This window comes from Rosa rugosa, chromosome 1, assembly GCF_958449725.1.
Source record: "Rosa rugosa chromosome 1, drRosRugo1.1, whole genome shotgun sequence".
NCBI lineage: Eukaryota > Viridiplantae > Streptophyta > Magnoliopsida > Rosales > Rosaceae > Rosa > Rosa rugosa.
This window is the reverse complement of record NC_084820.1, coordinates 63,777,300-63,801,662: the sequence shown is the minus strand read 5'-3', so window position 1 is coordinate 63,801,662 and position 24,363 is coordinate 63,777,300. Positions and strand designations below refer to the sequence as shown.

At 45.0% G+C, this 24,363-nt stretch overlaps 1 protein-coding gene and 1 non-coding gene across 2 annotated transcripts; one reads left to right on the top strand and one right to left on the bottom strand.

Annotated features, from left to right (window-relative positions):
* Window positions 1-769: 769 nt before the first annotated feature.
* TRNAY-GUA (transfer RNA tyrosine (anticodon GUA)) lies at window positions 770-857 on the top strand. The gene is given in 2 exon segments: window positions 770-806; window positions 822-857. It is a non-coding gene; the product is annotated as a tRNA-Tyr (tRNA).
* A 1,958-nt stretch (window positions 858-2,815) lies between these two features.
* Window positions 2,816-4,856, bottom strand: LOC133726073 (scarecrow-like protein 32). Its single transcript, XM_062153540.1, has one exon. It carries the CDS (start codon window positions 4,523-4,525, stop codon window positions 3,182-3,184), a length of 1,344 nt encoding a protein of 447 aa, XP_062009524.1. The 5' UTR covers window positions 4,526-4,856; the 3' UTR covers window positions 2,816-3,181.
* Window positions 4,857-24,363: the final 19,507 nt, after the last annotated feature.

The window sequence follows — 24,363 nt, the reverse complement described above, 5'->3', positions numbered from 1 at the left end:
ACGTTTGTTTTTGGGTGTGGACCCTCATTTCTGAATACCGGGTCGCACACAAAGATCATGACATTTTAATTCCCTCCAACTCTCTCCAAGCCTTTTTTATTTATTTATTAAAGAGAATAATACTTCATCTATTGTTTGAAAAGAATTTACGATCAAGAAATGTACTTAATAAATCCTGTCACACACCAGACAAAGAGAAGAGCATCACACTCCATCAAGTTTAGATCATTAATAAAATTAGAAGTAAACCAATTACGCGTCATTCTCCATCAAAATATAAAGTCAAGTTACTCACACAAAAGGCAGACAAACTATATAATATGGGAGCATAGCTCTAACTACATGACTGAAAACTATTGATTAATTCCCTCCAAGTTTATACGTCATATTGTTTACTGAAAAAAAAAATGTAGAGACCTATTTCTTCCTGCTCTTATTTTAAATTTGTGTTTTGTTGATTTTTTAAGATATCTTCAGTGTTTATATTATCATATAACATTTTCGATTATAAGACTAGGACATTTTTTATCAAAAAAAAAAAAAAAAAAACTAGGACATTAGACGAGACGAGAATGAGATTTATTAATACAAGGTTGAAAGAAAGAAATAGTATGTGTGCGCTCCAACTTGGGTAGTCTGGTAGCGATTCCATACTCTCTAAAAAGCCCAAGCTTCCTTCCAAAAAAACAAGCCCAAGCTTTGAGCCCAATCATGTTCTATAGATTAAAGCCTACTTATATATATTAGGAAAGACACCCCTAACATCAAACCGACCTTAGCTCAGTTGGTAGAGCGGAGGACTGTAGTTGTTTCAAACAGGTATCCTTAGGTCACTGGTTCGAATCCGGTAGGTCGGATTTTTTTTTTTTCCTTTTGCATTTTTAGATTGTCAAGATTTGGTAGCTCACGAGGTTACGCACTGTGTGGTGCTTTGTTACCTTATCGTTTCCTCGTTTTGAGTTGAAGCTTTAAGCCAGCTTCTGTGTTATTACTTTCACACTATTTCCACTTTTATTATCGTGATCTCTTAAAAGTTACCTAAATAGCAGTCATTAAGGAGCATTATAATCCTATATATAGGGACTTGATCGATATGTCAAGATCTATTCCGGGCTTGTCCGATTCGGATGATTTGCGGTACCCTTAATATTGTTCATCTGCTTCTCGCTTTGGATTAGGGACAACTGGTCATGATGCAATTTTGTTTTTGCAACTGTGGCTTTGCGCGTGGGGAGGTGTAGCCAGTAGCCTCATTGCGGGTGCACAAGTATATCAAGATCACTGACAGTTTCACATTTTGTTAGCGGGTTTGGTCGCTTGAACTTTGACCTCAACCGGCCATCTTTTATCGTGACTCATCTTAGGTGACTAGGAAGGAGACTTTTGGTCTTTGCATTGGGCCTTGGTCATGTTTTTTCTTTGCTCTGAATGCTTCAGCTATGATTAGGTTATTTTTTATTACATAACTAAAAAATTAATAGCTACTAATCTGTGAGTCGAATTCATGACCTCATACTTACAAAAGGAGGACTAATATCACTAACCAAATTATCCTCTCTCTCTTTTTCATATAAACAACAAATTGTTTTAATAAAATTTGAATTTATAACCTCCACGATGTCAGTTATAATTAACTAAAGATCACAGCTCACAACCAACTAAATAATACTTTGGTTATGATTTTTTTTGAAGTAAAGGTTCATTGCATTAGATGACCAGCCAACAAGTCAGAGTCTAACATACAATTATAGACAGATTAATGGTCAGTTAACGACCAAACTCCTATCTAAGTAATGTAAACTCATTACAAGTCAATTTGAGTCCACTTTGTAAAGCGAACTCATAAATAAAGAACAACTTCGTGTCTTCTAGGGCAAAATCGTTAACTAGCATCCCCATTAACCAGACGCGCAATTGCGGTACCAACAGAGAGCCACTTCCTAGCAAACAAATAGGAGCAATTTCTTATCCATAAGTCGCTTGAAAAAAATGCCAATCTTATTCCAGATAATTGCCAGCTCCCAAAACGATTTGTCCTTGACCATGTACCGACCCAAATGCCTAGAGTGGCAATCTCTTAGGCCAGGCCCACTCCCATCACTAAGTGATCAATGAGGGTGGCAAGACACATTCCCTACTGTCCCACAACATAAAACCCAACAACCCAAATTTGAGCCCAGGCCCAAACTTGAGCAAGAAGAGCAATAGCTCTAATCAGCTTCTGCCAATCCATCGCTGCCACCGCAAAGGTTTCCGGCGGCCGGCCGTTCTAGCACTGCATCACCTTCAAGTTCCGCTACTTACCTTCTACGAACCAAGCCTGCAGCAAACCAACCGGAATTTGGAAAAGAAACTCCGATCTTCTGCACTCAATACCCCGAAGCCGATCTGTTGCCTTGACCTCACCGAACTTCGACCACAACTCACTTGGAAAGAGTCCTGATCAGAAAGCCTTTTGGCGCCCAAGCTAGATGACCAAATGACGAACCGTCACGCACTCAAACCTCCGGAATCAACCCCCCTGAACCCCGCTTCGACCCACTCGACTAGGAATCTCGTCTGCTACGTCCAACTGGAAAAAACGGAGGAAACCCAAGGGGCACCACCGACGCCGTCCCTCTGCTCTCTTCGAAGGAGTCGAAGAGCTAGGTTTTTTTTTTTTTTTCACTTTTGATAATTCTCGAACAAAATTCATTACTTCACTAAAACAAAAAAAAAATTACATTATCGCTGACAATTAAGTGCAAGAATTTTTTTAATGTAATTAGTACGTTCCCATATATTTTGATTAAGAAAGGACTAGCCATCAAGCAAATAAGTAAACTTAATAATTTCATTGTAGTACTATTTCAAGAAACAAAAGCCTGCACATGTACAGATGGGCAAACAAATTAAAGTGCCACATTTTGTCTCATACAATAACCGAAGACAACACGTCCATTCCTCTCTTTGCCTTTCATGTGATCATATTTCATAGCTAGCTTTCCAAGGGCTTCAATACAAACTGCTCGTGAAAAAACATTTTATTCAACGCAAGATGATGATCATCTGCCTTTTCTTGTCTTGTGCTCGATCATTTGCGGCTTTTGACGAAGAGAAAAAGCAAACCATTATGCTTTGTTCTTTGTCTTTGCCCCTGACACACTATGAGGGCCACACACAACTTACACCGGCCATAATTTTAATCCTCCAACATTAACCCGTTTTGATTTGGGACCCAAGCTGTGGCAAAAACCGAGTTGTGCCCCTTCCACGTCAGGACCAACATATCTTCTTCACGTTTCATGCCCCAGCCGCTAGCATGTTCATCGAGCAAGGTCTTCACTTCCCCGACGGTCTCTTCACAGAACGGCGAGCTCAAGAAACCGGCGTTCCTCAGCCGCTGAGATGCTGTCACGCCGGACTCTAGCCTCTCTATTCTCTGGACCCCTTCGAAACCGATAATGTTCTCGATCTTCTGACCAATGTCGGACTCATACTCCATCCTCTGGTTACTATCTTTGGGCAAGAAAGTCTCCAAGGAATCAAAGGGTATCCACAAGTAGTTAAAACATGTGGTGATTCTCGAACTGAGGCTCGGGGAACTTAGATCGGAATCTTCGTCCACTACGACTATGATTCTAGGGTTGAGACATCTAATCATGTTAAGAAAATTGTTACGAGCACTATTAGTACTACCCTCATCATCGGACAAATAGCGTAACCAATTTTGGCAATTTACTACCAAGGCCTCGTCGTCCTTGAGATTTAACGAAGTAGGGTTTAATTGGCTCAATAACAACTCGAAAGAAGAGGAGTTCTCGATGACATTGAACTCAAATGGGACATCCCTAAACCTAGAGAAATTTCCCAAACGAAGACCGACTTCTTCAATTGACACATTGAGCAAAGGAGGGACTAGAGGCCTACAAGAGGGAACAGTCACTCTAAGTGAATCAGGAGGGCCTTCTGGTCTTTTCCCCAGAGCATCTATGAGAGTAGGCCACTGCATACAGTGCGTAATGCTAAAGTCCAAGATATGAATTTTTGAGCACCCTTGAATTGCTTGGAAAATTGCACTGTTTGATGCACAGTATCCAAACCTGTGCCATGGGATTAGATCAACGTACCCAGCTAGCTCCGTCACCGTCATCAGCCTCCTCTCCTCCGCGATGGTGCTAGTAGTACTAGTACTAGGGTTAGGTCCGCCGCCTCCGTTATTGTTGAGACTCGGGCAAATTCTAGAGGATCTTGAGATCAGTGCCCTTAAGATCCAGGAGGTGAGCCTTTGGTTAGGGTCACCAACAGAAGAAGCGACATTGTTGAGCACCCACATCACTTGCTGAGCTAAAGTGACGTCGTTGCTCTCTAGGGCACTCGCGCAGTGAAGCAATAGCTTCTCTATGCAAGCCCCATCGAGGCTTCCGAGGCACCCTCTGAGGGCACCGGTAAGGGAGCCCTGAGAGGTGGTGCTGTTGATCAAGAGACTCGGATTCTGTAAAGCAGCAATTGACGTACTGCTTCCTACTCTCACTTCAGTTTTCATGGCTCTGGTTTGTTTTGGAAGAAATCAAAGGGAACAAAAATTAGGGTTAATTTGGGGCTCAGGGAAGAAGGAAAATGAAGATGGAGAGGGAGAGGAGAGTAATAGATGCTAGCCAGCTGCTGGACACGCGGCCTGTAATTATTGGTGGGAGGGATTGTTGAAGATCGAGCTAGGGTTTATCTGGTTGGTCTGTGAGATTTCACAGGTCGAAGAGATAGAGATATGAGGTCTTTTGGGTAATGGAGAAATCGATCTGTTTATGGCTTCTGTGTCTCTGAGACATGCTCAGAGCTAGGCATTGAGTTGAGAGCTATGTATTTAGCTTATGTGGTAGCTACTTGAACCATATATATAGCACTGGCCAGAGAGTGAATCCCTAATCCCCTAATTATCCACATACATATTTATTTACCACAAAACGAATTCGGAATGGTAAAATGACAAGAGTACATTGATTGATTAGCTGCACGAATGACTGACTGTACGTAGCTAGTTTGTAATTTTTTTTCTTTTCTTGAACTGTCCGAACTAATTTAATAGGTGTTGTACGTGTGTGAAATTTAATCGATATATACAGATGCAAAACTGCACAAATCAGTTATTCTAGTGATTATAATACAATATAGAATCCTTGAATTCTTTTGAATTTCCGAGTTATTATAAGTTTATTTTTATATCTAAAACGAAGTAGTTTGAGTAATTTTTATGAAGCTTAATGTAGTTGTATAGAAATTTAAAGCAATAACGTGATGAATCAAGAAGTCTTCATATGACTCTGATGAGTGGTTTTTCTATAAAAACAATTATGCAATCACAGTTTTAGTATAAACGATGATTATGAATTAGTACAATTTCAATAGTAATTTGAAATAGCATCATAGTTTTGGATACTAGCTGGAACAATAAAAAGATCTACCACATTCTCTTTCAAAAAAAAAAAATCTACTACATTCGTCATTAATTACCACATGTGGTGCTCATGTCATATTCGTCAAATTGCAAATATAGAAGGAGTCCTTCATAATTAAGGCTCTAAGCTAATTTGGCCCATTCCTAATTACTTCGCACGTATGTACCATAACCTTAAATTAATCTCATTAGATGAAGAAAGTGAAGAGTAGGTTAAAGAAGCTGTCTTAGCCGGCCAGATTTTTGTCGAATTTGTACTCATGGAATGCGATTTAAGACAGAATCATAATACTAATTTAATTAGGAAATGGATTTGCCTCTGAGCTTTGTGATGGCTACCTTTCATTCCCATCCTTCCACATACACGATGTATAGGAGAGTTCAGCTTGGTTTCTTGTGGCATGTGAAGCCACAGAAAAAGACAAATTAGACCTCTTCCCCACGATAGGACAAAGTTTGGTTTGCTCACAAGTCACAAAGATGTCACCCTTATATGGGTTAAAGACCGGAGAATAATATTTGGCATAAACCTCTATAATTAGTTGTGTTGTTTGCTTATTTTAAGTTCTTAAGTAAAGAACAACATTCTTGGTCAATCGTCGCTTCAAGAGAATAGAACTAGCTAGACGAAGCTGCAGCATATTGAAGAGGCTTATAGAGTATAGACTATTGGATGTTTGTCGTTTTGCATGGTATTCTTTTTGTTAGTGACTGTAAGATGGAGTAACTAGGAACGTTAAATTTACCTTTGCTTTTCTCTTTTCATATTAGAGAAGAGTGAAAATGATTACAAGAATGGGCGAATACATGCATAGAATTGAGAATTCCCCAAAATTTTGAGAATTTCGGTAAGATCTATAACCATGGATAGTATAAGATGAGAATAGTTTACAAGAATAGAGTATATTGTACTAGCTAGCTAGTACAGCCTCATTGAACCTTCCATAAGAAAACCCTTAAATCCTTAATCAATTAGACAAAATTAAAACAGTTACTCATCCAAGCTTATACACTGCACATCAGTACTAGCACTATAGCAGTTTTGCGTGACTCATCGAAACGTACATACTAGATACAAAAGGCGAATATAATTGATATTTTCCGCAGCATGATTCTTGCAAAATGAACAAAACAGTGAATAGTCTCGATCTTTATGTTCATACGTAACTTTACTATACCCATTCACCTGCTTTTGATGCTTGAGTTGCCGCAATGATCGGGTAATGACTTTAACCTGGAGCAGCAGAAGGGATTTAATCTTCATGCATTAACTACGATATTTAGACTATCTTCTTAAAAGGGCAAGATGGAGTTCTTTCGGATTCTGATTTGAACCATCATGGATTCATAATTCATGTATGTCAGTGACTCTGGAACTTAGATATCTTCTGAATAACTTGTTACTGAAAAGCCTCCTGCACGTAAGACAAGTCATTCTCACTTTACTCTTATAGATATCGACGACCCGACGAATCGAAAATCGTGTGATTTAGATTTTACGTTCTTTTACTCTTGGTAAAGCAATTGTTCTGTATATGATTAATAATGTACGGTGCTAAAGCCTTTGTCTCCAATCCGGACCATAAGTGATTCATTCAATCATGCAGAAATGACATTCAGGTAGATGCCCGTAACCATAATCATAAATTTTGTTCATTTACTCTATTTTTAGAGATTTTTTTCTCACTTATCCCATTAAGTTTTTTTAAATTCTCTCTTACCCAAAACACTCTAAGGAAGTCTTCCCTAATACCCCATTAAGATTTTTTTAAAATTTTTTTTAATACCATTTTACCCTCACCCCATTGTTACTTAGTGTTAATGTCTAAGATTTAGCGGTGGCTAAACCTTGGTTAACGCTGGTCCGATGGGCGGACCGCTACTTGTGATGTAATCAATACTTCCGCTACCTGTCAAGTAAAATACAAAGGGCGTCAAAGGGAGACCGTGTTGGGCGGTATTCTCTTCTCCGATGCCTAAGTTAGTCAATGTATTTATGTTGACAGAATAACAGTAGGTAAGTAGTAAATGCGTAATTAATGAGGAGAGAGGAGACAACCTTTTATATGTGAGGAAGAGGCTGACCTCTTCCATGTTTTTGATGTGGGACTGATATCCTTCAGTTCCCAGCTTCTGGAGCTTCTGATGCTATCTTGGCGCGGCGCGTGGCGGCGCGTCAGCGGTGATCTCGGGGTAAGCCGGGGCTCAGGCGGTAGCCTGCTTGGCTATGTTTCCATAGGTCACTCCTTTGGTGGGAGTTGGAACCGCTAGCGGTAGCATGAGCGTGGCTCATTATAGCTAATTGTGCTTGGCAAATGCTCATGTAAGTACAAGTCCCCCAAGTCCCCCAAGTCCCCAGTCAAGGAGGGCAATCTTGGTTGGGGAGTTGCCTAGCTGTTTGAAGCGTTACTTCCGCTAGACTTGCAAAAGCATAATTAGCGTCAGTGCGTTGTCAACCATGGACTTACTAAGCAAACGCTTTATACCCTTTCTGGTGGGCCCCTGCTAGGCCCCCACTCCCCGGCTAAGATGGACCTCCGTTCGGTCGGTGTATTGTTTGTTGAGGGGAGCTGCACTGAGCAGAGGGTGTTGGGTAGCGAGCCCAATCTTTGATACCCGAGTGGCGGGGGTCAACGTGCCTGATCAGAGCCGTCGTCGACTGTTGACGTGTCCCCTTGTCCCGGAGGGACGTGGCATTACTGTACCGCCGTGTGGCGGTCGTCCTCAAAATGAGGCGTTGCCTCGGGAATCGCCGTTGGCGGAAGTCCCTCCGCTGATAGTAAGCGGCCAAAAGTGTTGCGGGGACCTGCCTGGTTGCAGCTCAGCGAGCGGTGTTGTGCTCGGCGGAGACTCGCTTTTAGGAAGTCCGCTAGCAGTGTTGCGTTTAGCAGAGACGGTCTCGCTTGCAAGGTGAAAGGGAGAAGTCTCACTAGCGGTATTGCGCTTAGCGGAGACTCGCTTGCAAGATGAGAGGGAGAAGTCTCGCTAGCGGTGTTGCGCTTAGCGGAGACTTTCTCGCTTGCAAGATGAGGGAGAAGTCCCGCTAGCGGTGTTGCGCTTAGCGGAGACTTTCGCTTGCAAGATGAGAGGGAGAAGTCCCGCTAGCGGTGTTGCGCTTAGCGGAGACTTTCTCGCTTGCAAGATGAGAGGGAGAAGTCCCGCTAGCGGTGTTGCGCTTAGCGGAGACTTTCTCGCTTGCAAGATGAGGGAGAAGTGCGTAGCGGAGACTCTCACTTGCAAGATGAGAGGGAGAAGTCCCGCTAGTGGTGTTGCGCTTAGCGGAGACTTTCTCGCTGATTGGTATGTTTGCCTTTTTACGGTTACTTTGGATAGACGCTTCGTCTGATGGCGCCCGACACGTGGCCGTCATGCATTGGGTTAGCGTGTGGGATAACGTCTCCTCAGCACGCCCGTATCTTCGCCATTAATGTGAGTAATAATGGATTTTGTAATCGAGGCGTTGTCTCGGTTAATCCGGATAGTAAGTACGATTGTGGGGCACGTGTATGGCTGTCGTGCAAGGTCTTTTTTTAGCGGACGACTCAGATTGAGTTGATGTTGACATAAAAGAGAGGGAAACCGAGTGGTTCAATCACTTTGCACTTTGAACTTATATCGTCGTCTTCAAGCTTTGCTCTGAGATCCGAGAAGAAGGTTCTGTAATTTTTGTGAGGTTACTGATCTTTGGAGGACAGAGTCCTGCAGAAGCGAAGACGAGCAACATCAAGCGCACCAGAGTTCCCATCTTTCAGGTTGGAAGTTTTAACCTTGTCCCTGTTTTATTGGTTATTTGCTTCTGTCAGTTTCTGTTTTTGGTATTTGGAGTGATTCCTTCCATTCCCCGGTGCATCTGAGGGTCTAGAACGATTGTTGGGGATGGGTTTAGGTAGGACAAAGAATTGGGGTTTATTGTTCTGCTAGATGGTCGAATATGAGTTTTGAGTGTATATGCGCTGTGTCCTTGTTTTGGCACTTTCTGGGTATTCTGGGTATGGTTGTTCTTGATGTTCTTGGCTAAAATCTGACATAGGGATAGTTTAGATCTTGTTGGAACTGACTGGTTTGGGTTTTAGGGTTTGTGATGGCTAGCGTTGTAGAGATCTCGAGCAGTGAGGATTCCGGGTCTGACGTGTCGCTCAACGTGGCAGATAGGATATTTATTGACTCGTTGCGTCCGCTTGCCCCTGCAGGAACCTCGCTGTCGGAACCGCTGAACTAGGAGTGGGCATAACACACCGGAAATCCGGTTACCGAACCGTCCGAACCGGATTTTCCGGTTTGGTAACCGGACCGAACATAAACGGCGCCGTTTTGGAGTCTAACCGAACCGAACCGGTTGTTAACGGTTCGGAATCGATTCCAGGTGTTGAACCGACCGAGTTAAACCGCCCGAACCGAATTTTTTATTTTATTTATTTTTGAATTAATTTTAATACTTGTCTAATTATGATTGGTCACAAACCAAGCCTATGTGAGCTTGCATGCACCCGATCTCTGCAGAAACCCTAATAGGCTAATACTCTCAGTCTCTCACAACCTGGCCGCACGACCTTATTTGCCAAACTCTCTCGACCTCTCTGCCTCTCCCAACTCTCAGTCTCTCACGATCTCTCTTGACCTCTCCCAACTCTCTCAATCTCTCTTGACCTCTGAAAGATCTGCTTCTCTCTCGGCCGAGAGCCTGCGAGGGTAAGCTCTCTAAATCTTTAGAATTTAGATTGATTTACTGTTCTCTTGATTTTCTGTTTTGTTGCTTTCTGTTGGGATTGTTGAATACTTGAATACTTGGATAGATCCAGCCGAAGGGAATTCTGATGATGAAGATTGAAGAATGAAGGCCGAACCAATTTTCCGGCATGTTTTAGACTTATAGCTTGTAATTTCTTGCTGGTTTTATGTATGAAGTATGAACTATGAAGTTTGATGGTGTGTAACTGTGTATTGTGTTGAACTGCACATTGCCTTGTTGGTTTTAATTTGATCAGTTTGAACTTTGAACTTTGCAGTTTGATACTTTCATGAAGTGTTGAACTGTTGATTGTTCACTTGCAGCTTGGATTTTATGATGAATGTTTTGAACTGCAGTTTCATTTGCAGTTTCAATTGCAGTGTTGAACTGAAGAATTGATGAATGTTTTTCATGAATGTATTGGGCCTGGTCTTTAGGGCCTCAAATGGTGATTAAAGGTCTGTTACTGGGCCTAAAGAAATCGGTTACCGGACATCACCGAACCGCATTTCGGTGTAACCGAAAATGCGGCCCAGCCCACTGAAAAACCGGTTGCGGTTCTGAAAATAGCCAAACCGCAAAATACGGTGCGGATGCGGTTTGGGCCTCAAATCGGGCAGACCCGCACCGAGCCCAGGCCTACGCTGAACATTCAACCCTTACAAACCATACCGTGGGACGTAGCGATGGGTCGTGTTGGGCGTCCAGAGAGTTCTAAGGCAAGGAAAGATGTTGCCGCCCGTAATAGGCGTGAGGAGAGGCTAGCGAGCAATAGCGCCGCTAGCGGTTCCGCTGACGGGGGAGAGGCTGGCGGGGAAGAGATAGAGTCAGCCTGGGTCTTCCGCGACAGTATTGCAGTTGACGAGGCGGGAGGGCCGATGACAGCGGCCGCCGTTAGCCATATCAAGCGGGTGTTTCGTCTTCCTGGCGTAGTGAAGTTGCGCCCGCCGACCATTGATGAAAAGGCTTCCATTCTGCCAGGGGGTACGCCGCCGTTCATGAGGCTATCTTCCGGCAAGGGGTCACATTTCCGCTACTGCCAAATCTTCAAATCCGGGTCTGTGAGTTTGATATTGCCTTTGGGCAGATTTTCCCCAACATGTGGCAGTTATTGATGGCGCTGAACTCGTTGTGGCCCCTATCTGGCTGCGAAGGGCCGACCGTGGCGGAGGTACTCCATTTCTACGAACTTGTCTACATGAGGCGGCAAGAGTGTAGCGAACAGGTGAACCTTACTCACCGCCAGGGGGCGCCCAAGCTGATAGAGAATTTGAAAGATTCGATGTCTCCCTGGCGAGCGACCTTCTGTGTTGCGACCTCGGGGTGGGAGTATGACGCGGGGGCGAATGATGGGGTGCCGACATTTAGGATTAAGTCGGAGTTCCAACCAATCCGAGGTTGTTGCCAGTCTCCGCTGACAAAATCTGGCGGATTTTTTGTATGATATGCCCTTGTGTGTTTTCTAATCATTGCTTCTTTTTCTTTGTAGCGGGCCTGCATTTTAATTTGACGCGCGAGGAGCAGTGCCGCGTAGCGAGGATAAAGGGCTGTTAGCAAAACCGCAACCTGCTCGATCTGCGCTTACTCACCGAGTGGGAGTTGTTGGTCGACCTTAAGCTGACACGCGCCGTTGGTAAGTATCTCTCGCCGACTTGTTTTTGTTACCTTGTCTTATGCTGACTAGCGTTGTGCTTGCTTAGATACACCGCCGGGTAACAAAGCCAGGTGCGAGGCATTTGAGAAGGCCATGGACCGTGCTGCAATTCAAGACTTCCTGGAGGGCATGTATGCCGCTGGGCTGGCGGCTCAGCAAACCGTCGTCGATCCGCAGACATTGGCGGTGAGTAAGTCGCAGACTCCAGCGGTGATGCCAATGCCTCACCACTCACATCTCGCTCCCGCTGGCCAGACCGTGGCGTCGGTCGAGGGTGGCGACGAGCAAGGGGATGCTGGAGGGAGCAAGGCCCCTGCCGCTCCTGTGCAGCCGAAGGAGAGAGCGCCCGCCAATAGGCGTGGGCCCTAGAAGGAGAGGGTGGTGCCCACGAAGGAACCAATTTCTATTGCGGGGTTGGAGCCGCAGGAAAAATCGAGGCATGTCGCCGCTGGTGCTACACTGGCGGTTCTTCAAAGGAAGCGGCGGTAGAATGACGCCGATGAGGAAGATGAGGCCGCTGACTCGAAGACCATCGGGGCCGCCAGCTGAAGAATGCCAAGCAAGCCTCGCAACCGGTGACTATGGCTGTCGCTGGGGAGGTGCAGCAGGGCGGTCTAGACTCATTCTCTGCCTATGCAGAGTTTCTGACTGATCCCGAGCGGGAATTCCTGTTTCATCTCTGTGAGCGGCTGGGGTTTGGCGGGTTGGATGGGACCGTTCGCTCGACCGCTGTTCAACAATCGCCGTTCAGCTCGGCATTCGGGCACCTGTCCGTTAGGCTGCATGAGCTGTTCCTGGCGACGTCGAGCCAGCCTCAGATTGAGCGGCAACTGAGGGAGGAGGTCAAAGGCCTCCAGAGGGAGTTGACGGAGGCCCAAGACAAGCTGGTGGAGACCGAGCGGCGTCTGACCAAGGCAGAGTCCGATGCCTTGGATGCCCGCGACAAGCTTAGCGTTGCCATTGAGCTGAACGACCGCGTATCCCAGCTGGAGCAAGACATTGCCCTGCTGAAGGACCAGCTAGAGGCGAAGGCTAAGAAGGTTGAGATCCTTCAGCGGGATTCTGCCGCCAAATCCGCGGAGGTGAAAAAGTTTGAGGATGAAGTTGCCCGGCTAAGGAGTGACAGGAGTCGCGCAGAGGCCGCTGCCGTGGAATCATTTAAGCAGTCCTCGGCGTACAAGCAGGCGTTGACGGAGGCGGCGAAGGCTGGTGCCGCTGCCAACCTGGACCTGCTGAACAAGAAGGGTGCCATTGACTGGGTCAAAGCGTCTCAGTCTGCCAGTACGTCGAGCCAGCCTCCTGTGCCAGTGGGTGGGTCTGCCGCTGATCAGACTAGAGGTGCGCGCTCTGGCAGTGGTGAAAATGACCATGGTCCGGTGGATGATGCTCAGCGGACTCCCATGCCTACTTAGTTCGAAGTGTCCTGTGCCGAGTTCATGGGGGCCAACACTCGGGAGGATGGCACCATGGTGACGCCGAGTCCTACCGCTCGTGGTTCGGATCAGACAAGTCACCTGGTTAATCCACAGTCGCCGGTGGGCGAAGAAAATGTTGCTGCTCCTGACAACCCTTGAAGACCGTCAGCCTTGTTGTCTTTCTTTTTGTAATGCCGCTGAGGCCCCTTTTTTGTAATTTGACAATATTCTTGGGCGGGTAGCCCCGACCCCATATATGAAGTACTGCTTTTCTGAAATTTTGCTAAGTGTGATTGTTGCTTGATAGCATGATTGCGTTGTTTGAATGTTGATATACCGCTAGAGTTTTGACGTTGCTTTTGTTAATCAATGAAACATTAAAGGAATTAAAATTGTTCCAAGTGCACGATGTAGCGGACGTGGTCCGCCGAATGTTGTTGGCTTTGCCAGTTAACTTTTGTGCTGGACTTGGTGACAATGGTTTGAATAATTCCTCGTTTCATTGATAGATGACAGGTCAGCGTTTACAAAAGCGAGGTTATACCCATTGGGTAGCTTCCCTTAACTAAATATTGAACAAAAATTTAGCTAAGTCAAGATGCTCTTGGGTAGCGGGATGACTATTTGTAATAATACCGAAGGTGTTCGGTATTCCAAGGGTGGGTTGTTATGATGCCATCCTTGTCCATTAAGTAGAAGGTGTCGGGGCAAACGACTTCCACTATTTTGTATGGTCATTCCCAAGTGGGGCAGAGTGCCATTGGCGGTGGGATAACTTCCTTCATTACCTAGTCCCCCAGTTGGAGGTTTCGGGCTTTGACCCTGGCGTTGTAGAAACATGATACCCGTTGCTTGTTTTGCAAGTTGTGCAAATGGGCATTGTGGCGTTTCTCCTCGAAGAGGTCTTTGTCGAGGTTGATGCCTTCGCCGTTGGTCTCGAAGCAGTAGCCCTCGACCCTAGCTGTAGGTTGGGTGACCTCAATGGGTAGGACGGCCTCTGTTCCGAACATCATACAGAATGGTGTTTCACCGGTGCCCACAGAACTTCCGGGAGCTTCTCCGCCCATAAACCCTTGGCGTCGTCAAGTTTCTTTTTTAGCAGCTTCTTGATTATCTTGTTTGCTGCTTCGACTTGGCTGTTGGCCTTTCATGGTGGTCCTTGGCTTGTAGTAAATGTCGAACTCGCTGAGCTCGATGGCCCACTTGCTGATGCGCCCGGAGTACTCGGGGTTCTGCATTACCTGCCTCAGCGGCTGATTTGTTAAGACATGAATTGTGTGGGCCTGGAAGTACTGGCGGAGGCGTCTAGCAGCGACAATGAGTACGAGGGCTAGCTGCTCTAAAGGGGTATATCTTGTTTCTGTCCCGTTCATGCCTCTGTCAGCGTAGAATACTGGGAGCTCTTCCTGGCCCTCCCATCGTACAATGGTGCAGCTTACCGCTGATGCAAATACCGCTAGGTATATGTACAGTATCTCACCCTGTACAAGAATGGAAAGATGTGGGACTGCTGCTAAGTACTCCTTCAAGCTCTGGAACGCCGCCTCACAGTCCGGGGTCTAGTCAATTTCTTTCTTGTGGGTCCTCTTCAGAACTTTGAAAAATGGGAGGCATCTGTCAGTGAGTCTGGAGATGAACCGAGAAAGGGCGGTTAGTTTGCCTTGGAGGCTCTATACGTGCACCTTCCATTCTGTGGACTTCATGTTGAGGATGGCCTGCACCTTGTCAGGGTTGGCCTCTATGCCCCGTTCACTGACGATGTATCCCAGAAATTTGCTAGCGGTGACGCCAAAGAAACATTTTCTGGGTTAAGGCGCATACCATAGGCCAAGATAATGGCGAATATGATGTGGAGGTTTGCCACGTGTCCGCTGGCTTTGATGCTTTTGACCAACATGTCATCCACGTATACCTCTATTATTTTGCCAAGGTGTTCCGCGAACATGGCGTTCATTAGCCGCTGGTATGTTGCTCCAGCGTTCTTCAAACCGAAAGGCAGGACATTGTAACAGTATAAGCCCTTGTCGGTTGTGAAAGTGGTGCATTCTTGGTCGCCGGGGTGCATCTTGATTTGATTGTATCCTGAGAAGGCGTCCATCGCGCTGAGCAACTCATGTCCCGCTGTTGCGTCAACCAGTTGGTCGATGCGGGGTAGCGGGAAACTATCCTTGGGGCATGCCTTGTTAAGACTCTTGAAGTCCACACACATCCGCCACTTTCCGCTGGGTTTTTTGACCATGACCAAGTTGGAAATTCACTGAGGGTAATTGACTTGGCGGATGAACCCAATGCCCTGAAGCTTGGCGACCTCCTCCCCTATTGCACGATATCTCTCTTCATCAAAGGCCCTTCTCGCTGCTTGACCGGATAGAAGGATGGTTTTATGCTCAACTTGTGCGTGATGATTTCAGGGGAGATGTCTGGCATATCAGCGTAGGACCACGCAAACACGGCGGCGTTGTCACGTAGAAACTGAGTGAGCTCTACCGCTACCTTTGGGGCTAGTTGAGCGCCTATGCGAACTGTCCGCTCAGGGTGTTCGTCGGAGATGCTGATAACCCTCAAAGATGTTTTTGGGTTGACAGGTTCCTTTTTTACATATTTCTCCTCGTCATCCCTAGGGTCTTCAAAAATATTTTCCACCGGTGCATGGTTTCCTACCGTTAGGATCTTATGGCGGCGTGTTGACCGCGCTACTGTTGTTGAGTAACATTCTCGTGCCAATTGTTGACTTCCTTTTACGCAGCCTGTCCCGTTGGGTGTAGGGAACTTCATGAGAAGCATGTATCCGGCTAAACTAGTTGCATGTAGTCAGAACCGAGTGGTTGTGTGACGTCACCGGAGAAGCTGAGCAGTGGCTCATGATCTTGGAGTAATTTTCTATTCCGCTGGAGTTTGTTGTAGCAGCCATTGAAGATGACATTGACAGCAGATCCGCTGTCAACGAGGACCCTTCCCACGGACCATTTATCGAGCATGGCGTCGATCAAGAATGGATCGTCGTGTGGTAGATGCACACCGCGCTCCTCTTCCTCCGAGAAGGTGATGGGTTCCCAACCAGACTTTGGGAGTTTAGCGGACCTCTCATAGCAGATGTTGCAAATTTCTTTGGGGTGTTAGTGCGTGCATAGCGCTTTCTTGCCCTATGAGACATGTTGGTGATTGGAGCACCACCATCGATGGTGTTGATGCGGCGCATGGGCTCGATGTTGCCGACCACAGGTGGCGGCTGACGCACCTTGAACTGATCCAACTTACCATTCCGATACAAAGTCTCAATGGCCGTTTTGAGAGCGTTGCAATTGTTGGTGTTGTGACCGCTGTCCTCGTGGTATTTACACCACTTGCCAGTGTTTCTTGGTTTTCCCACTCTTGGGTACTTTCTTGGGGGTGGTGGTGGTATCTGGTCTTTGCACTGGTCGTATATCTCTTCATACGAGGCTGTGAGAACTGTAAACACTGCGTACCGCTGGGAGGACTCCGTCTGTTACGCCCCGTATCCGAATTACCCTATTTCTGTATCTAAGTGAATTACTATACGTTTTACCGTCCTTGGTTTTAGTTGTTATCATTTAAGGGGGGCTGCTAGAAGTTGACTTTTTATGGGTTAACAATTTCAGAATATTTTCTTCACGGAAGTCGTAAGGGACGTTAAACCGAGTCCGTGGACATATGGTACACTTAAATCGGAGTTCGTATGTGAAAGTTATAGCTTAAAATGTGAAAGTTATTGTTCATGGTAATAAGTATATATATGGAAAATTACTGTTGGTAGGTTTCCATTTTCGGAAACCTCAGTAACTCTCTCTTTCTCTCCTTTTCCCGAATTTTCCTCTTCCCTTCGGCCTCCCTTCAATTTCAGGCAAATCTTCTCCTTCCGGCCACCCAACGACGAACTCTGGGCTATGGGCGAAGCTCCTCCTCCTCCTTGACACACCTACGGTGGTGATTCACGATGATTTGGCCGGAATTTCGCAGATCGAGCTTCCAAACTTTACTGTAGCAGTCGGCTTTAATCACCGATTTCTTTCAATTCCGGCCACCTCCGGCTACAAAACCGGGTATTCTAGAAAGCCCACTCCTCATAGATGAATCTCTCCAAGTTTCACGGTCCAATTTGAGGTGTGGAAGGAGAATCGAAGAATTGAAGTTGTCACTGTTCATTTCGGTGTTCTTCTCATTTTGCTCCGATTCCGGCAATTCCAGGTATAATTAGGCTTAGGTGCAGTTGAGAAAGATGTTTGGACTGTTGAGTTGTGTTTGTTGGTAAAATTTGGTGGCCTGTGGTGGTGTTGCCGGCGGCGCCCACGCGCCGCCACTGTGGGTGGCGCGTGGTGGAGCGTAGGGCGGAGTTTTGGTTTCGGTTTGTAGCTACTTAAATGGTATTTGAGTTATAGAAGTTGTAATTGTGAGTTTGGTGTAGTTTAGATGGAATCCGATGCGGATTGAAGGAGTTGGGTTAAAGAAGGGGTTTATAATTTCAATTTCTAATTATCATAACTTTAAATTCTCGTCCTGTAGTTATATTTTACGAGTGCTATTCGTACAGGACGAGAGGAATCTCCAAACGAGGAGAATACCGATCGACGACAGGACTAGCCAAATACTATGAGTGGACTTTTGTTTTTAAATAATGATGCATGCATTTATTTCTTAAAGTAATGCTCTAGCTATGTATCATATTACATTTCGAGCATATGATTTATTTTCAGAGATTGATTTCGCTTTATCTCATATAATTGTTTTCGATAATGATTTGTTTCCGAAGTTGGTTATGTTTTATAATATTATTTGACGAATTATTATTTTCCGAGGTGGTTCTGGAATTATATATATTATATTTCTATTAGTCGATTTGAGATTTTTAAAGGATTTTCGAAATGAGATTTCGATAAAGTTATATTTCTTATTTATTTATCGACTTTCGGTTTTGGCATTGGGAATGCCTTGATGATGATTTTGGAATTGGTTTTGTTTCGAATTATGGAGATTATGATTTATTATTATTTCTCGCCTTTCTGCTATTGATTTGAGATACTCTTGGCGTGTGGGACACGTCGTTGGAAATTCATTTGCGAGAGTTGGGGAAGCCTTATGTATTTATGGATTTTTTTGTTTTCGGATTTTCTTTTGCCATACTTTGGGTGACTATTATCATTGCTAGCATTGATGTCCGCCTTTGTGGAGAGGTGATGGGATCACTGAAGCCCGTCCGCCTTTGTGGCGCTGGTTACTGTCTTTGTGACTGTAATGCTGAAGCCCAGTATCCTAATCGCTACACTTAGTGGCGTGTGGGTATATAACGGGAGTATATGGGAGTACTTTAGCCTGGGAGGCTATCACCCGAGCCTGGGAGGCTCATTCGTATGGCTATCTTCCTCCCCTACTTTTATATTATTACTTGACTAGCGGGGCCTAGTCCGATTTCTCTTAACCAGCGGGGCTGGTATGTTTCTACGAGATTTTAGAGTTTAAAGAATTATGTTTTATAATTGTTGCATGCATCGGGTTTTTAATGAAATAAATGTGGGAAAGTATAAAATCCTTTTTCTTTTCAATTATTTATTTTTGTCCACGCACGCTAACGTTTTCATATACTTTTCCCCTGGGCCATTCGGTTTCAAATGCCCAGTTCACAGCGTTGCTGCTCGGCGCATTTGGAGTGAGCCATAGTGACCGCACCTGCTTCTGTCGTCTCGTATAGTAGGTTACCTGTTTAACCTACTGAACTTTATATAAATTTCTGTTTTAGATTGCTCTGATTACTATGGGAATTGTGACCCGGACTTGTAATGAATTGTATTTGAGGTCCATGACCTAACTTTGGTGAATTGTTGTATTTTAATTATGGAGCTTCGTTGGACTTTAAGTTTTTGAATTATTATTTCTATCTTTGAGTTGAGTTGGTTGGAATATGGGAGCAGGGTGGCTCCAGGAGGATACGGTTGGGTTATTAGAAGTGTATTTGGTTTCTTACAGGTTTGGGTTGCCTACTTTTAGGGGAGGTTATGTCGAAATTTTCAGTAAAGTTTCCTTTAAAAGTGGGTCCCGCAGGGCCACTTCAGATTTCATGGTGAAATCTGGGGCGGGCCTTGTCACCGTCTGTTTGTTATCGTTATCCCCGTGGGATGAGAGGTTGCCCTTGTTGTAATGCTGGTCCTTTTGCCGCTTACTCTGGTAGTTGCCCTGTTGCCATTCTCTCTTCTTATCAGTTGGCGGCGTTGCAGAGGTTTTGTTAGCGGTCTCCTGAAGGCTGGAGGAGGGCTGAGTGGACTTTGCTGGTGTTGGCGGTGATGGTGGGGTTTCTCCATATGTGATGAATTCTGCCTGTGCATGGATGACGGCTTCGCTCATGACATGGTCATATGCAGCATTTGGATGATTGTAATTGAGATGATAGAGAAATGGTCCCTTTAGGAGTCCTTGCTTGAAGGCTGCCAGTGCCATTGTTTTATCCAGATCACGGCATTGAGATGCCGCCGCTCGCCACCTGGTGACAAATGCCTTCAATGTTTCCTCTGCGCCCTGCTTGACGTTGAACAGCTGAGTTGTGTTGTGATGTCCGACGGCCAACAGGATGAACCGAGAAAGAAAAGCGTTTGATAGTGCATGGAATGAGTCGATGGATCCTGGTGGGCATTCAAATAACCAACTCATTGCCTCACTATCCCACTTTTCGTTGAACAAGTGGCAGAGGGTGGCGTCATCAAATCCCTTGTTGTTAGTGACTTTTTTGAAGGTGTCCATATGGACGAAGGGGTCAGTCATGCCGCTGTAATGTGACATCTTTGGTGTCTTTGCATGTGCTGGCCTGACGAATTGCAGGATCCTAGCGGTGAATGGCCCTGGCCTGGATGCAAAGAGCAGATTTGGTATTGGCGTTGGGGCGCCTGCCTCCTCCCGGATTAGCCTTTGCTCTAATTGTTGCATCCTTTCCAGAATTAGGGCGGTTGCGTCGCCAGTGGGCCCCACCTGAAGGTTCCGCTGAGCCATCTCCCGCCTGGGGGCAGGTGGATTACCTTCAGTTCTAGCCTTAGCTGCAGAGCGGTTGGTGTGTAGTTGTGACTCCGCCTCCTGCTCCAACATTAGGCGGGGCAGGGGAGGTGGGCCAATCCCAATAGTTCTGGTGGGTTCAGCTGTACCTGCATCTGTATGATTGGTGCGGGTACCAGTCTGCCGATATTGGGTCGACTGCGTTTGGTGCTCCGCGATTACTCACTCTACGCTGGGTTAGCGTTTGCCTCCAGCGCCTTCTTCAGTTCGTCGAATCTTGACATCAGCGTGGCCACTTGCTTTTGGGCTTCGGCCTTCTCCCTGCGCTCCTGCTCGAGCTCCCTGTTTGCCTTGTGGAGGTCCGCCAGTACCAGCTCATACATAGCGACGAGGTTCTGCACTGGTGGGCGACTGCTACCTGGCCAAGCCTCCTCTGTAGTTTGAGTTGGCGGGACCTGGGGAGTAATCTGGGGTTCCACGCTAGGGTTGACCGGTGTGTTGAATAGTGCACGGTTAACGTTAGCCGCTGGGTTGGTGGGATGGGGGTTGGTGGATTGGTCCGCCTGCTCTTCAGCGTTTCCCCCGCTACCGTTAGTCATGGTGGTTTGTGGGATGGCCTTTTGTTCAAGGATTCCCACAGACGGCGCCAATGTTAATGTCTAAGATTTAGCGGTGGCTAAACCTTGGTTAACGCTGGTCCGATGGGCGGACCGCTACTTGTGATGTAATCAATACTTCCGCTACCTGTCAAGTAAAATACAAAGGGCGTCAAAGGGAGACAGCGTTGGGCGATCTTCTCTTCTCCGATGCCTAAGTTAGTCAATGTATTTATGTTGACAGAATAACAGTAGGTAAGTAGTAAATGCGTAATTAATGAGAGAGGAGAGAACCTTTTATATGTGAGGAAGAGGCTGACCTCTTCCATGTTTTCGATGTGGGACTGATATGCTTCAGTTCCCAGCTTCTGGAGCTTCTGATGCTATCTTGGCGCGGCGCGTGGCGGCGCGTCAGCGGTGATCTGGGGGTGAGCCGGGGCTCAGGCGGTAGCCTGCTTGGTTGTGTTTCCATAGGTCACTCCTTTGGTGGGAGTTGGTACCATTGGCGGTAGCATGAGCGTGGCTCATTATAGCTAATTGTGCTTGGCAAATGCTCATGTAATTACACTTAGAGAAAGAGAGAGAGAGAAACTATAGGAGACTTTGCCAGAGCCCCGTCACCGGTCGCCGGAATTCGGCCACCGGCCGTCGGAATCCGGCCAACTTTCACCGGATTCCGGTCACTGGCCGCCGCCCACATGACTTTTCTGAAAACCTCACCGGAAAGGTTTATTGCCCCCAATAGACATCTATTACCCATTTACCCCCCAATAGAGGGGCAATAGACCCCTAATAGACATCTATTGCCCCCTAATAGACTCCTATCAGCTATGTATTGCCCCTCAATAGAACTTTCGGTTGCCGGAATGGGAATTAATCTTCCTAAAATTAGACAAACAAAACTTTGATTAAAGAAAAAAAACGAAGAGATTATATCAATTCAAAACGTCTATTGCTTTCCAATAGATGTCTATAGCCCTCCAATAGACGTCTATTGCCCCCCCCCCCCCAATAGACATTCAAATTTTTTTTTTTTATTTCCTTCTATCCCATTACTTACAAAAAGAAAAAAAAAAAAAGAAACAAAGAAATTGATTTGGGCACCCAGAGAAAAGCTTTGGGCACCCAATCGGAGTTCAACCGTGAGACTCGGGACCAGAAGTCGTCTTCAGCTGGAGATGTCGTTCAGCGTCTTGGTCAAGATCCAGAAGCGGCGAGCTGTCGTTGAGCTCATTGCTGGAGCAGCAAGAGGAAAAAGGCGTAGAGTGCTCCTCCGCCGGAACTGGGGATTGGAGAGAGAGAGAGAGAGAGAGAGAGAGAGAGAGGGAGAAACCAGATGGCACTGGGACTGAGTTTGACGAGTACGTCGATGCCAACGGGGAGGGAGTTGGTGAGGTTGCCGATATTCGATACGAAGCATCCTAAGGTTTTCGTCATGAAGAGCCAAAGATTTGGGAAGCCGGAATTCGGTCTGGCTCGACTCCGACGAGGAGGGAGCGACGGGGAGAGAGAGAGAGACCAGATCGGAGGGAGGAGATAGATGAAAGTGGCACAAAATGTAATTTATTAATTAATTAAGTTAAGGGTAAAATGGTTATTTGATGTCAAATTGTGTATGTGGAAATAAAAATCTATTGATGGGGTAAGTAGTGTTGTAAATATTATTATCTATATGGATGTCCACGTAAATACTCATTAGTTGTGTACTTTGATGTAAACCCTACCTCTATATAAAGCAGGCTAATGAGACTGAATAAGAACACTTCTACTTTCTCCCAACTATTCTCTCTCCATCTTCTCTCTGCTTTATAACACGTTATCAGCACACTCTGCAATTATTTTTTTGAAAACTCTATGATGATCTACGAGTTTATGGTGAAACGTTGTTGCTATTAACTATAACTTATGATCTATGAGTTTATTTATGATCTATGTCATTTATGCATATCAGTTTTTATAAAGATAATACGGCATCATATAAATCTAGCCGATGTTTGTTAATATTATTCAATGCCACGAGCACTGTTCCTTATATATTATATGCGTTTGCTTTGACTAGATTCCATTTTTGAGATATAGGAATCGCACCTCACTTTGCCCTTAATCAATCTTATAATCATAAGGGTGCCATCAATTCCTGCTTCATATATATATATATGTATATCAGATCCAATCTAGAGCGGAGCTACGCTTTGAAATTAACGTGTGAAGTTTGAGTTTTGGGCCACTTTTTTGTCGCATATCCACATCTCGACCGTTCAGTTTTTAGGTACTAGTGTATAGATCATCTCTACAAATTTTCAGCCAAATTGATTATCGTTAAGGTATCTAACTCGCTTAAACCAATGGACAGACTGAATTTGTCAACCTGAACCGTACTAGATTTAAGGCAATTATCAATGTCTTAGAGATCATCATTTTGGCTGAAAATTTGCAGAGACGATCTATACACTAGTACCTAAAAACTGAACGGTCGAGATGTGGATATGCAACCGAAAAGTGACCCAAAACTCGAACTTCACACGTTAATTTTCAAAGCGGAGCTCCGCTCTAGATAAGATCTGTATGTGTGTGTGTGTGGATATATATATATATTGTAGTTATAGTCATATAAATATATTATATTTATCTCTAGCACCATGACATTTCGTTTCTTCTGTTTTTGTTTTCAAGTCTGATACGTCTCCTATGAGTATTATCATGTTTATTTTTATATAATATATAACTTGATAATCATGCATAACAGACTTGTTCTTTCTCTATCACATATAAATATTTCATTACTACAGCATATCAATTATTTAATTCGGTTTTGAACCTCGGGACATTGATTTAGTCATGACACAGGCTGGGGTATCAAGGAGCAAGGCAGTCAAGGCTCTCAAGACGCACAGTGGGGACAATATCAGTGCCATCATGGAGGTCACCACTTAATGTGGTTGAGGATTAATAATCTTCAGTTTTTTTTACTTGATCATGAGATTTTTTATTGATGTCGTCAGTTTCAGAAATTATCTAGTTATGCCGGATTGCGCTTTCATTTCTTTTTAGACTCGAGACATTAACAGCACGGCTTCTGTTTTGCTGATTTCTTTCTCATCATTTATGAAGGATTTTTTCAGAAATAGTGGACTAGTTTTCCTTTGGTCTACAAGCCCGGTATGGGTGAGCTTAACTGGTCAAGGTATATTTTTATTTTAACCTTTGTTATATTGATTTATTGCTTGATCAGACCATCTTATTCTATAATTATAATCAATCGAGACCTGCAGTCTCTTGATTCGATTACAGAGGGCCTGAAGTCCCTCAAGACTTGCATAATGATAAAATTGCAATATGATGATCGTCAAAGTTTATGCAATTAACGAGGGCCAGAAGATCCTCGTACCTATAAAATTGAGTATATGAACTCCCATATTTTTGATCCCCAAATACAAGAGGGCCGGAAGTTCCTCAAATTATTTTAGAATTGGGGTTCCCTCCTCCGTACGACAATGTGAATTTGAAGTTCAATTTTGAGCACTTGGCTAAAGCTAGCAGCT

Excerpts from the sequence above, each read along its gene's own strand:
- LOC133726073 (XM_062153540.1), bottom strand. The coding sequence starts at position 4,525 with ATGAAAACTGAAGTGAGAGTAGGAAGCAGTACGTCAATTGCTGCTTTA.